General features: G+C 38.8%; 1 protein-coding gene across 1 annotated transcript in view; it reads left to right on the top strand.

Moving 5' to 3' along the window:
- Window positions 1-13,653, top strand: part of LOC112263151 (GDNF family receptor alpha-2) — a 75,635-nt gene that overhangs the window by 37,532 nt on the left and 24,450 nt on the right. Inside the window, exons 5-6 of the mRNA XM_024439162.2 lie at window positions 9,497-9,609; window positions 10,641-10,781. Of these exons, the coding sequence (XP_024294930.1) occupies window positions 9,497-9,609; window positions 10,641-10,781 (254 nt within the window). The remainder of the gene's footprint in view (window positions 1-9,496; window positions 9,610-10,640; window positions 10,782-13,653) is intronic.

Raw genomic sequence — 13,653 nt, 5'->3', positions numbered from 1 at the left:
CTTTTTCAGTTCTGCCCACACATTTTCTATAGGATTGAGGTCAGGGCTTTGTGATGGCCACTCCAATACCTTGACTTTGTTGTCCTTAAGCCATTTTGCCACAACTTTGGAAGTATGCTTGGGGTCATTGTCCATTTGGAAGACCCATTTGCGACCAAGTTTTAACTTCTTGACTGATGTCTTCAAATGTTGCTTCAATATATCCAAATAATTTTCCGTCCTCATGATGCCATCTATTTTGTGAAGTGCACCAGTCCCTCCTGCAGCAAAGCACCCACACAACATGATGCTGCCACCCCCATGCATCACGGTTGGGATGGTGCTCTTCGGCTTGCAAGCCTCTCCCTTTTTCCTCCAAACTTAACGATGGTCATTACAGCCAAACAGTTCTATTTTTGTTTCATCAGACCAGAGGACATTTCTCCAGAAAGTACGACCTTTGTCCCCATGTGCAGTTGCAAACCGTAGTCTGGCTTTTTTAATGGCGGTTTTGGAGCAGTGGCTTCTTCCTTGCTGAGCGGCCTTTCAGGTTATGTCGATATAGGACACGTTTTCCTGTGGATATAAATACTTGTGTACCTGTTTCATCCAGCATCTTCATAAGGTCCTCTCCTTCCTGAGCGGTATGATGGCTGCGTGGTCCCATGGTGTTTATACTTGCGTACTATTGTTTGTACAGATGAACTTGGTACCTTCAGGCATTTGTAAATTGCTCCCAAGGATGAAGCAGACTTGTGGAGGTCTACATTTGTTTTGTGAGGTCTTGGCTGATTTCTTTTGATTTTCCCATGATGTCAAGCAAAGAGGCACTGGGTTTGAAGGTAGGCCTTGGAATACATCCTAAGGTACACCTCCAATTGACTCAAATAATGTAACTTAGCCTATCAGAAGCATCTAAAGCCATGACTTCATTTTCTGGAATTTTCCAAGCTGTTTAAAGGCACAGTCAACCTAGTGTTTGTAAACTTCTGACCCACTGGAATTGTGATACAGTGAATTATAAGTGAAATAATCTGTATGTAAGCAATAGTTGGGAAAATTAAGTTGATGTCCTAACCGACTTGCCAAAACTATCGTTTGTTAACAAAACAGTTGTGGAGTGGTTGAAAAACAAATTTTAATGACTCCAACCTAAGTGTATGTAAACTTCCGACTTCAACTGTATTTATTATGTATCATACTTTTTCAGAATGTGTATTGTGTACGTTTGTATTGCTTTTTGATAGCAATTCAGAAAGGTAATTTTGTCTTATTTAGTTTGAAAGAACATAAACAAATAGTGTTACAAGTACACAGCATATGATGAAGAAGGGAATATTTTAATAACTCAGAAATTGTGTTCTGTGTCCTGATCAACCATAAGTCGACTGAAAAACCCACACAGTACCACAGATATTCCCTGGTGGTGCAGAGGGTTAATGATCTGACTGCAAAGCAGATGTTTGCAGGTTGAATCCCATGTACTTGTGAACCACGTTTCTTTTGAAAACAACTGTGAAACTGAGGATTGTTTCCCAGATTTATAAATTCAATCTGAAATGCAGAATTCAGTCTAAAAAAATGGACTGTTCAACTTTTGAGAAACGCACCAAATATAATTCCTACTATAAGACGCTTATTTTTCACGATCTGAAAAGCAAACGTGATCCTAGATCAGCACTCCTTCTCTTGGATATGTTGTAAATATGGGCCCAGAAGTACCCATCATATAAAGAGGATGGGTGAAGTGATGCTGAATAACCCAGTTAACAGTATTTGCCTGGGTTAGCTACGTCTAAGAAGGCTGAAAAGAAAGCATGGAATTCCTGATTGGCCATACAGCCATGGCTATATTCTGAAAGAATAAGCTGTTTGAGAGCTTCCCTGGTGGCCCAGAAGATAAATACAAATCTGGGGAAAAAACATAATGGGGATGTATTCCAATCTTCTTTCTTATGCTTTAAGGAGCTGCACATGTGCATGCTGAGAATGTTGTGGTAATATCAGGTAAAACTTAAATATAACATTTTCGAAATGTTCTTGAAATGTTCTGAGCATCTCTAAGACAAGGTGAAATGTATATTGCGTGAACAGCAATGGAATATTATGCTAAACCTAAAAAAGAAATGTGTTTTGAACGTAATACAAACAGACTTATTTGGAAATTGTATCAGAAGAATTTTATTCCAGCATCACAAACAACTCCCATAATGTAATTAAATGTTCTGGGAAGCTTTAATTTAAGAACTAAGACCAGGTGTTCTGTCAACTTTCTTTCCTGCAGTCAAATGACCTAGTGCATCTATGGGTGGAATGTTATTCATATTTGGCATAATTTCATAAATAATACATTTGATTTCAATAACAAAAAACAGAATATCTGGTGTTTCTATGTCAAACGGTTTTGTTATATTTCAGTCTTCTGTGATGTATATAAAGTGTAATATTGGGAGGCAAACTCAAAATTGAATACATTTCAGCTCTATATCTGACATGGTACAGGTGTATTGTTTTTTTTAAAAGTCCATAACCATGTGGGTGAGTTGTAATACTTTTGTTTCAAAGTAGATTTGTTTAAGACGACCACGAAACACTCTGTGACCCTGATTTAGGTTAAGGAAATGTCCTGTGCAACCTAACTTACACATTGTATGAATGTCATTGCAACTGAGCATATTCTGTGTTCTGGGAACCTATGTCTTGTATTGTACCCACACTGTTCCAACAACCTAATTAAATGTTCCGGGAACATTTAAAGAAATCAGAAGGGATGTTCTGTCAACATTCTTGCAACACAAAGAAATCTTTTGTGCACCCTGATACAAACATTATCTGAATGTCAGCACAACTGAAATGTTTTAGTGTTTTGGGAACCTATCTCCTGTCACATCCCCACTATGTTCCCACAACCTAAAGAAATGTTTTAGGAACTTTTAAAGAACATTTAAAAAATGCGTTGTGGGAATGTTCTTGTAAAATCAGGTGAATGTTTTTTTTGCACCCTAAAAGAAACATTGTAAAATCATCTGCACAACTGGACAATGTTCTGTGGTGGTTGCTTCAGATGTTGTGCACAACATTTTAGTGAATGTTAGGATTACATTCCAAGGATGTTTCATATTTCGTTTTTTTTTGCAAAAATATATATTTTGTTATCAAAAGCATTCTTTGAATGTTTTGGGGATGTTATCATCCTAATTGTTAGATAAAACTCAACGTAGAATTTCATGGGAATCTTAGCTACTGTTCTGGGAATGTTCCCGGTTTTCTAGGCATGCAGCTTTAGTGAACTGCAGCACAGCAGTGTGTTTGACTGAAAGCCATATGCCCATATGCCCTCTTAGTCTTGAGTATGTGTCCCAATGAGTGTGTAATCAAATAGCCTTGTGTTTCCAAATGAATGGGCCTTCTTGATATTCCTTCGAAGGACAATTGCCTGAAGCTGCTGTGAGACTGTCTACTGACCCTGATTAAATAGAGAAGGTCAGAGACAACAGCAACCAGCCAAAAGGCAATGCTATGACCTGTAACTCTGGGAGAATTACGTATATTTGTTGTCAAGATAGTGGAGAAGTTTATTTTACTGAGAAGAAAATGAACAATTATCATATGGTTTAAGTCCTTTATTTTTGCCCTTTCCATCATTGTGGATATGCAAAGTTCATCCTTTTGTAGGTTGAATAGTCCATATGCAGTATATCAATTGAAGAACAAACGGGATGGAGAACAACCCCTCTATTGTCCGCTCCTATTTTTCGAATCAGCATTTAACACTGATGAATTGACAAAAGACCAATGACCGTTGCCATTGACAATGTCGAGGTCAAATTTCTTAACTGTGAGTTTGCAGAGAGACACAGCGCAAGCTTGTCCCCATGTATCTATGACTAAGCTGAGACTCATTTGCAATCATGTCCCCATTCAATGTATAATTGTTTGTTTTATCGTCACTAGAGATACATGAAGGCTAGTGTGAGAGTCATCTATGACCAATACACTTAAAATGAGAGTTACATTAATGGATGTAAAATGATAATCGCAGCGCTTATCCAGGAAATCTAAAAGGATGTCCAATATTACTGAAATGGTAAAAAACTGTCAGTAACTGCAGAGAGGATATTTCACAAAGATATCATTTCCCCAAGACATTCGCTGTTGAGAGGCTATTACAGCCACCATATCTTAGCAGTTGATAACTGTGATACATTTTCGCTTCCATCATGAGGAAAGGTTTCTTCGACATTCATCTGATTTGACTCAATGTTTGTCATTGTTGGCGATAAGGGATATGATTCCATGTTAAAAGCCATTAGTTTTCTATTACGTTGGAGCAAGATGGATAGGCACTCAACACTGACCAAATTACTGTGTTTGAAGCGTCAAATATTTGAAAGCAGTCTACCTCTACGGGGGCTCCCTTTGCCACTTCCCAGGGCTGAGTGTCTGAAATGGCGATACAACTCTGAGAGGCAGACAGCCTGTAATTTCAGCAGCGAGTACTCCGCCAAAGGTATAATGGAAAAGATGTGGAAGCCATGAAATGTGCTGCGTCTTGATGTTGGAACACTATTGTCCAGAAAACTCAGGACACCTTTCTAAACTTGAAATTACTGTGTTTAAACTGTCATTGTCTGAGAGGCCTTTCTCTAAAAATGTGCAGTCCCTTTCCATAGCTTCAACACCTAGTGCAGACACATATTGTTGTCCAAAGTACTTGTGAAAAAATGAACAGGTTGTCCACGGAAACACCAACATGGAAATTGTTAGTGATTCCTTTTAGTTTCTACAGATGTATAACAGAGAGGACGCGTTGTGACCTGGCTGGGATTTCTCTTTCTCTGCACACGTCTGTTTCTCTCTATCAAATCCTGTGATGGGATGTTTTAGGGAACAAGTCATTTGTTCCACTCGGAGAGGAAGAAGAAGAAGAGAGGGTTTCTGTAGAGGTGAGGTGGAAAGAGGTGCAAGAAGCCCTTCTCCCTGAAACAAGGCTTGGATGTGATGTTCCCAACATGTCACATTGAGAGCCTCTCAGGGTGATTTGATGGGGGGGCGGAACGAGATGGAGCCAGAGTAATGAAGTAAGGGAGAGTGGGTTTACTCGCGGCCTATTCTGTGCATCTAGGTTACAGCGAGAGTTACGTCATCATTTTCTCCAGGCAAATCCTCAGCATCTCAATTCTCAGTGATACGGAGGATAAAGGATAATTTGCATAGGACTGTTGTTATACTATATTCTTTCATAATACTTTAACAGGGATATGTGATGCATTCCAATACACCTCAACTACCATAACACAAAATTAATAGCCTAGGAGTTTATTTGCTGAAATCACCGAACACAACACAAACTTATTTGAGACAGGCTTCTATTTGAGCCAGGCTTCATCCTTAATGCACACAGCTTTTGCTCATTTGCATAGTTCATTGTTTAATTCCAGCATTCACTTCCAGCTTTTTTATCAATTCCTTCATATCTTGCACTAATGTGCTATCCTATACATAAGGTGACACATTTATTTTGTGTTAGTATGAACAAAACAAAAAAGATTCTCCTCATTGACTGTATTTCCGGCAGTTCTGTGCAGTTTTCGCCACTAGAGGGCAATCATCTGATTTCTGGAGGTCTGTATTCCCGAAGTTGTTGACTGTTTTTGTGCTTGCCAGTTGGCAATCAGTTCTCAGCTGTTAGCAGCCAATGGCTAGCAGTTTCTTATTGGCGGATAATTGCCATGATTATTCTGAATCATTACTGAATTATTTAATGTAACAAATTAAACATTAAACCTCATAAACAATTCATGGTAACCTTGTAAACAATTAATTTAGACCCAGCGTTTATTTGAAACAGGTGTTTATTTCCTGAAATATTAAAGTTGCTTGGCTATTGAAAGGGACAGGTGACTATTTGAGACTTGGCGTTTAAATTAAGTTTTACGGTATCTAAATTCCTCAAAGCACCTCAACTTCTGCCTAAGATTTCACATCTACCAGTCGACAGTATGCTGAAACAGCTTTAGTAAGCTGCAAGACTGTATGCAGCAAGGCATGTTCACTTAGGGCTACATAACCAGAAGCATTACCTTTAATCTTCAGGCAGAAAGGCGTTGGGCAGAATTAATAAGTCATGGTTGAAAAGGGAGGGCACGAGTGCGAGTGAATCACTCCATCTTAGTGAGCATCAGTGATGTGGAAAGAGAGAACAACTGTGCACACACTACTCCAATAAACCTACTTAACTGGATTAGAGATCCCACCCTCCAGGCATAAACACATTTAAACTTTTACCATAAACATAAAAACAAAACCATTATTTTTATCCACTTTTTCAGTATAGAACCAAGTTGGGTTACACTTGAGATGGCCATGATAAGCACGTAGCTGGCAGAAAAGTATAGTTGCAAAATAGATGTACACATCCATGTTATTCAACCTTTCATCCACGCTGTTGCGCATGTCAATGAGCGTCTGCATTGCCGAACACTAAAATAGAGCTAGGTTCTAGTTAAGACGCTCGACACGCTGCAAGTCCCACCTCTTCCATCTCGTTATTGATTTTCACAAAGATACAAACCCATGTGGGTACTTGAAAGATGAATGAGGAGAGCATAATCAAAGATAACTGATTCAAAACTAACTAGGTTTCCCTTTTTATCAGTGGATTAATCGTTGGAGTAGCGAAACAAACAGTTTTGTATGACTCTGCAAATTCCGCAAAGAACAGGCTAAATGAGAACCATGTATGCATGTAAGGTAAAATAACAACCCACTGATCATCACCCAGGACAAACTGCTGTCAACAGCTATCTAGCTAAATGTCCATGAATGTGTGTTTCGACCAGCCCCAAAATGAATATAATTGATTCACAGTTGTTTTGGTATTTTAACCTGTGGGTCATGACCATGCTTGGTGGGGATAGACAACATGATAATGTGCATGATGGCGCACATGGGATGCATATGTGGGGCCGGTGTAACATGGTTACACATGATTTGACACTGCGAATATCTTTCTCAACTGTTATTATGATGCATGACACCCCCCCCCCCTAAAATCTCACCAATATTTACCTGTTGGCGTAAACCAGAACTGAATTTGTACACCATACTCCATTTTTTATGAAAGCAGTCTACCTCTAGAGCTGTTTTGAGAAAAGTGTTGCCAAAACCCGAGCCGTCCCTCACCTGATTAATAATTAATCTAAGCTTCCCATAGAATCGGTCAACTGTCAATTATTGACAGTTGACCGATTCTATGGGAAGCTTAGTTCAATGCTATCTGATTCGGAACTAAGGCCGGGTTTCAATCCGATCTAGCGTTGTCGACAATACAGGTTTTAAAGGCAATGTTCCCATGTTCGTTGAAAGCGCATTCACGGTAAACACAGGACATGTGAGCTGAATTGGAAATGACCTTTAAAAGCTGCATTGTCGACAATGCACAATCAGATTGAATCACAGCCTCGTTGTATTATGTGCAGACCTGGGTTCAAATACTGTATTTGATTATTTGTTATATACAGTGCCTTCAGAAAGTATACACACACCTTGCCTTTTTCCACATTTTGTTGTGTTACTGACAGAATTTCAAATGGATTCAATTGATGTTTTTTGGGGGTCACTGGTTTATACACAATACCCAATAATGTCAAAGTAGAATAATGTATTTCAAATTTTTACAAATGAATAAAACATGAACATCAGAAATGTCTTGAGTCAATAAGTATTCAACCCCTTTGTTAGGGCAAGCCTAAATAAGAATTTGCTTAACAAGTCACATAATAACTTTCATGTATTCGCTCTGTGTGCAATAATAGTTTTTCTGTAAGATCCTTCAGTCGAACAGTGAATTTCAAACACAGATTCAACCACAAAGACCAGGGAAGTTTCCAATGCCTCACAAAGAAGGGTAATTATTGATAGATCGGTAAAATTTTTAAAAAGCAGACATTTAATATCCCTTTGAGCATGGTGAAGTTATTAATTACACTTTGGATGGTGTATCAACTCAACCAGTCACTACAAAGATACAAAGTCCTCCCTAACTCAGTTGCCGGAGAGGAAGCAAACCGCTCAGGATTTCACCATGAGGCCAATGGTGGCTTTAAAACAGTTACAGAGTTTAATGGCTGTGATTCTAATCAAATTGACAGAGTGAAAAGAAGGAAGCCTTTACCGAAACAAAAATTCTAAAACATGCATCCTGTTTGCATCAAGGAACTAAATAAATATTGAAAAAAATGTGGCAAAACAATTCCCTTTTTGTCCTGAATATAAAGTGCTACTGAGTACCACTCTCCTTATTTTCAAGCATAGTGGTGTCTGCATCATGTTATGGCTATGCTTTTAATCGTTAAGGACGGGGGAGTTTTTCAGGATAAAAAAATGAGTGGAATGACGCTAAGCACAGGCAAAATCCTAGAGGAGAGCCTGGTTCAGTCTGCTTTCCACCAGACACTGGAAAATGAATTCACCTTTCAGCAGGACATAACCTAAAACACAAGGCCAAATCTACACATGACTTGCTTATCAACAAGACAGTGAATGTTCCTGAGTGGCCCAGTTACAGTTTTGACTTAAATCTGTTTGAAAATCTGTGACAAGACTTGAAAATGGTTGCCTAGCAATGATCAACAACCAATTTGACAGAGCTTGAAGAATTTTGAAAGAGTAATGAGCAAATATTGTACAATTCAGGTGTGCAAAGCTCTTAGAAACTTACCCACAAATACTCACAGCTGTAATCACTGGCTTAAGGTCATTCTAACATGTATTGACTCAGGGGTGTGAATACTTATCTAAGTGAGATATTTCTGTATTGAATTTTCAATACATTTGCTAACATTTCAAAAATCATGTTTTCACTTCGTCATTATGGGTTATTGTGTGTAGATGGGTGAAAAACAACAACAATTCATCAGTTCATCAATTTTGAATTCAGGCTGTATAAGTCAATGAATAAGTGTATTTGAGTATTTTCAAATAATGTGGCCCGAATCAACTACTTCCATTGTCATTTTTTGGAAGTATTTTCAAATAATTTCCTATAAAAAGCCTACAACTTATTTACCCAAAAGAAAATTAAAATACCAAACAGACATCAGTTCAAATGCATAGGGGTTTGTATTTGTATTTCAAAATACATGCCAACACTTTCCAAATGTATTTCCAAATACATTCCAATATCCAACTACATGTGTTTTCAACTAGAGAATATCAAAATACTGACTTCCAAAAGTCTTTGAAAGTGATTTAAATACCTTAAATAGTATTTGAACCCAGGTCTGATTATGTGTGCCAACAATGTAGATGATCCATCCTCATGCGGCAGTGAGTGAAAACACGTCAACATTTATTAGACATTTTTATTTAGATAATTAGGTATTAATTTAGCTAACATGCTCAAATGTACACGTAGTGAGCTTCTGTTTAACTATGAGCAATCCGATCATAGCAAAAAAGCGCACTTCCAGGGTGTGTGTTGATGATGTAGTTCACTGTGTTTGTTTGTGTGCAGGTCTAGACTGGCTGATTTCCACATGAACTGCATGGTGACTCAGCACACGGTCAGCAGCTGCCCAAATGAGGACAACTACCAGGCCTGTCTGGCCTCCTACGCTGGCCTCATTGGTGAGTGCAGGGGATTTTGGGCTACCTACCCTGGTAAAACTTTACTTAAAGCCTGCAAGTATAATGCTTTATTTGTTGTTATACTGTATGTATGAGCTTTTATAATAGCTTATTTTAAGGCTTATAAAATGTCATATCTCCCTATGACAGAACATTTTTTATTACTGGCTCAATATGTCTGTTATTTTGTCATGATCATTGGAGATGATAATTAGACATTTTAGGGTGTCAGTAAATGCCTATGACAAGTGTTATAATTCATTATAATGCACAATACCTGCAGACTTTAGGTTAAGTGATATCCGTACCCCTCCTCTGTTTCTTCCCCTAAACACATTTGACATCCGTGGCTGTGGAGGTGATGATGGGAGAGTGAGAGTATTACATTTGAGTACCATCTGTTTTCTTGTATAGGAAATGTTCATCAAATAGAAAAATGAAAATGTGCGCCGCAAAGACATCCTTCCATACCAGTAGACATTTTAAAGCACCTTAGTAATGTGTTGGCACTATTCAGTACAATGAAGGCGGTAAATGATGGGAGTTATTTTTTACTACTTTAAGTGACTTTAAAATACTCTTTAGGGGTGGCATAGTAATAGCTTTCCCACTGCCACCTATCTGTAATTTAATTGTTGATAGTTACTATAAATGTGTCAGACATCTCTAGTGTAACTTACTCTTGTTAGTTGTTCTGGATTACACAGTACGGTGTGTTTTCCACAAATAAAGCATTCCTCTCCTGAAAGCAGTATCCAACAGAACATCTGTTTATGGTAATATCTGTGTAAACTAATATGACCAGCTAGCTCTTTCCGTATTGACACTCCACATCTGATACAAGCATCAATCAGCATACTACTGTTAATCCCCCCCTCTAGCTCCATGGTACAATGTAGGCACCATCGCCATTAGTAACATACTGTAAGCCTGTGTAGGTAGGTATGCTGTTTATAGTAAATGTAGTCCGTTATTATCCATTAGTGACCTGTGAATTATCTGTAACTGCAGCTTTATTTTCACCTCCATAGGGACAGATATGACTCCAAATTATGTGGATGGCAGCTACAACAACTGGACTGTATCCCCATGGTGCACCTGTAAAGGAAGTGGGAACCAGGAAGAGGAGTGTGAGAGCTTTCTGAGGGACTTCACAGAGAACACCTGCTTGAGTGAGTCCAGCTTGTCTTCAAAATACATTTTGTAACACATACAAGACAACTTCTGATATGATTTTAAAGGCACCACCATTCAAAGCTGTGGTGTTTTTCCCTCTAAACTGAAAGAGAACTGGCACATCTAACATATTTTAGCTGTTTTTAGGTAGATTTGGGGTCTGTTTATAAACAATGCTTTTGGAAAGTATTCAGACCCCTTCCCTTTTTCCACTTTTTGTTACATTACAGCCTTATTCTAAAATGGATTAAATAAAAAGTGTTCCTCATCAATTGACACACAATACCCCATAATGACAAAGTGAAAACTAAAACAGAAATACCTTAGTCTCGAAATTGAGCTCAGGTGCATCCTGTTTCCATTGATCATCATTGAGATGCTTCTACAACTTGACTGGAGTCCATACTTGGAGTCCTTCTGTGGTAAATTTCATTTATTGGACATCTTTCTTAAATGGAAGAAGTTTGGAACCCCCAAGACTCTTCCAAGAGCAGGCCGCACGGCTAAAATGAGCAATCGGGGGAGAAGGGCCTTGGTCAGGAAGGTGACCAAGAACACGATGGTCACTCTGAAAGAGCTCCAGAGTTCCTCTGTGGAGATGGGAGAACCTTCCAGAAGGACAACCATCTCTACAGCACTCCACCAATCAGGCTTTAATGCCAAGTGTCACGTCTGGAGAAAAACCTGGCACTATCCCTAGGGTGAATCATTGAGGTGACAGCATCATGCTGTGAGTGTCACGCCCTGACCTTAGAGAGCCTTTTTATTTCTCTATTTGGTTAGGTCGGGGTGTGATTTGGGTGGGCATTCTAGTTTTCCTATTTCTTTGTTTGGCCTGGTATGGTTCCCAATCAGAGGCAGCTGTCTATCGTTGTCTCTGATTGGGGATCATACTTAGGCAGCCTTTTTTCCACTTTTAGTTTGTGGGATCTTGATTTTGTATAGGTGCTGTGTAGCCTGCAGAACTTTACGTTCGTTTTTGTATTTTGTTGTTTTTCGGTGTTCATTTTAAATAAAGTAAGATGTTCACCTACCACACTGCACCTTGGTCCAATCCATCTCTAAACGAACGTGACAGTGAGGATGTTTTTCAGCGGCAAGGACTGGGAGACTAGTCAGGATCAAGTGAAAGATGAACAGAGCAAAGTACAGAGAGATCCTTGATGAAAACCTGCTCCAGGGCACTCAGGACTTCAGACTGGGGCGAAGGTTAATCTTCCAACAGGACAACGACCCTAAGCACACAGCCAAGACAGCGCAGGAGTGGCTTTGGAACAAGTCTCTAAATGTTCTTGATTGGCCCAACCAGAGCCTGGACTTGAACCCTATCTAACATCTCTGAAAATAGCTGTGCAAAGATGCTCCCCATCCAACCTGACAGAGCTTGAGAGAAACTGTTTTTGCTTTGTCATTATGGGGTATTGTGTAGATTGATGAGGGGATAAAACCTATTTAATCAATTTTAAAATAAGGTTGTAACGTAACAAAATTCCCGGAATTTGACATACCTAGACAAGATACATTGTGAGCCATTTCTTGTCAAGTAATTACATCTCAATATTCCATCATTGTTCAGATTATGGGATAGAGTAATTATTTGCATGTCATTTCCAGATTAATTATTTTATTTTATTTTATTTCACCTTTATTTAACCAGGTAGGCTAGTTGAGAACAAGTTCTCATTTACAACTGCGACCTGGCAAAGATAAAGCAAAGCAGTGCGACACAGACAACAACACAGAGTTGCACATGGAATAAACAAACATACAGTCAATAACACAAAGAAAGTCTATATACAGTGTGTGCAAATTTAACCTTAAATATTAGTGTATGAGAAAAGAGATCATCTAATGGAAATATCTTGACATGGGAATGTGAAAGGATAGAGAAAGCATCCTAATGGCACCATTTAGCAGTCAAATATCAAGGCTACCACCACACCATTGTGCTCTACCATGCAATATCATCAGAAGTACACAATACCAGTGCTTTTAACATGTTCCATTGTATGGATAATGCTTTCAGACCATTTCAATAGATTGCTGTGGTGTACTTTTAGCTGAGTCTGCAAGATGAGGGATGAGGCTTGTAGCTGAGGAGGCTTCTTGGAAAAGAATACAAAAATGCAGCATCTCCTCTTTGCAGTCAAGGGGAACTGGATAAGATAAACTGAAATAGATGGAGCTTTGCTCTTATACACTAAGTGGGGGGACATAAATCCACAGAGATGGTACATGTTATGTAAAATTAGATAACAGACTAATCGTATTCAGCCTCGTCCCTGCAGGTAACAGCAATAGGGTTAAAAAAAAACTTATCTGAAGTCATAAAAAAATTGAATTGCTGTCGGCAATGAGCTTAATCACTCGGTAGAACATTTGGATGCATAAAAGCATCCGCTGAAGGAGCCCTCTAGCCAACTTTGGTGATTTATTAGTTTATTCCCCTAGCACTTCTCTGGATGATCTTTCCACCCCAGCAAAGATATGCATAAAAACAAGACTCTTGTCTCAACAAAAACAAGACTCGTGTCATAATAAAAACAAGACTCGTCTTAACTTGGCCAGCATAATTAAGATCATTTACAATACTTTTTGAAATCACAAGAACTATGTTTTCATAGTTTTGTCATACGTCCTAGATTTGTTACCAACCCAAGGCTGAGATATCCAAGCACCACACGGAATGTCTTTACATAAGAAATCTGAAGTCCATTATGTCTTTACTATGCTATGTGTGTGTACAGTACGCATGCATGTGTGTGTGGGGGCGGGTGGGTGTGCTCTCTTTGCATGTGTCACTGCTCTCTGTTCTCTCCGAAAGGGGGAAATGTTTCCTTTGTTTGAGAATGTTCTGAATCTGATCAG

Source organism: Oncorhynchus tshawytscha, linkage group LG12 (genome assembly GCF_018296145.1).
Source record: "Oncorhynchus tshawytscha isolate Ot180627B linkage group LG12, Otsh_v2.0, whole genome shotgun sequence".
NCBI lineage: Eukaryota > Metazoa > Chordata > Actinopteri > Salmoniformes > Salmonidae > Oncorhynchus > Oncorhynchus tshawytscha.
Note: the sequence above shows the minus strand (reverse complement) of the source record. Positions and strands in the feature narration are given on the sequence as shown.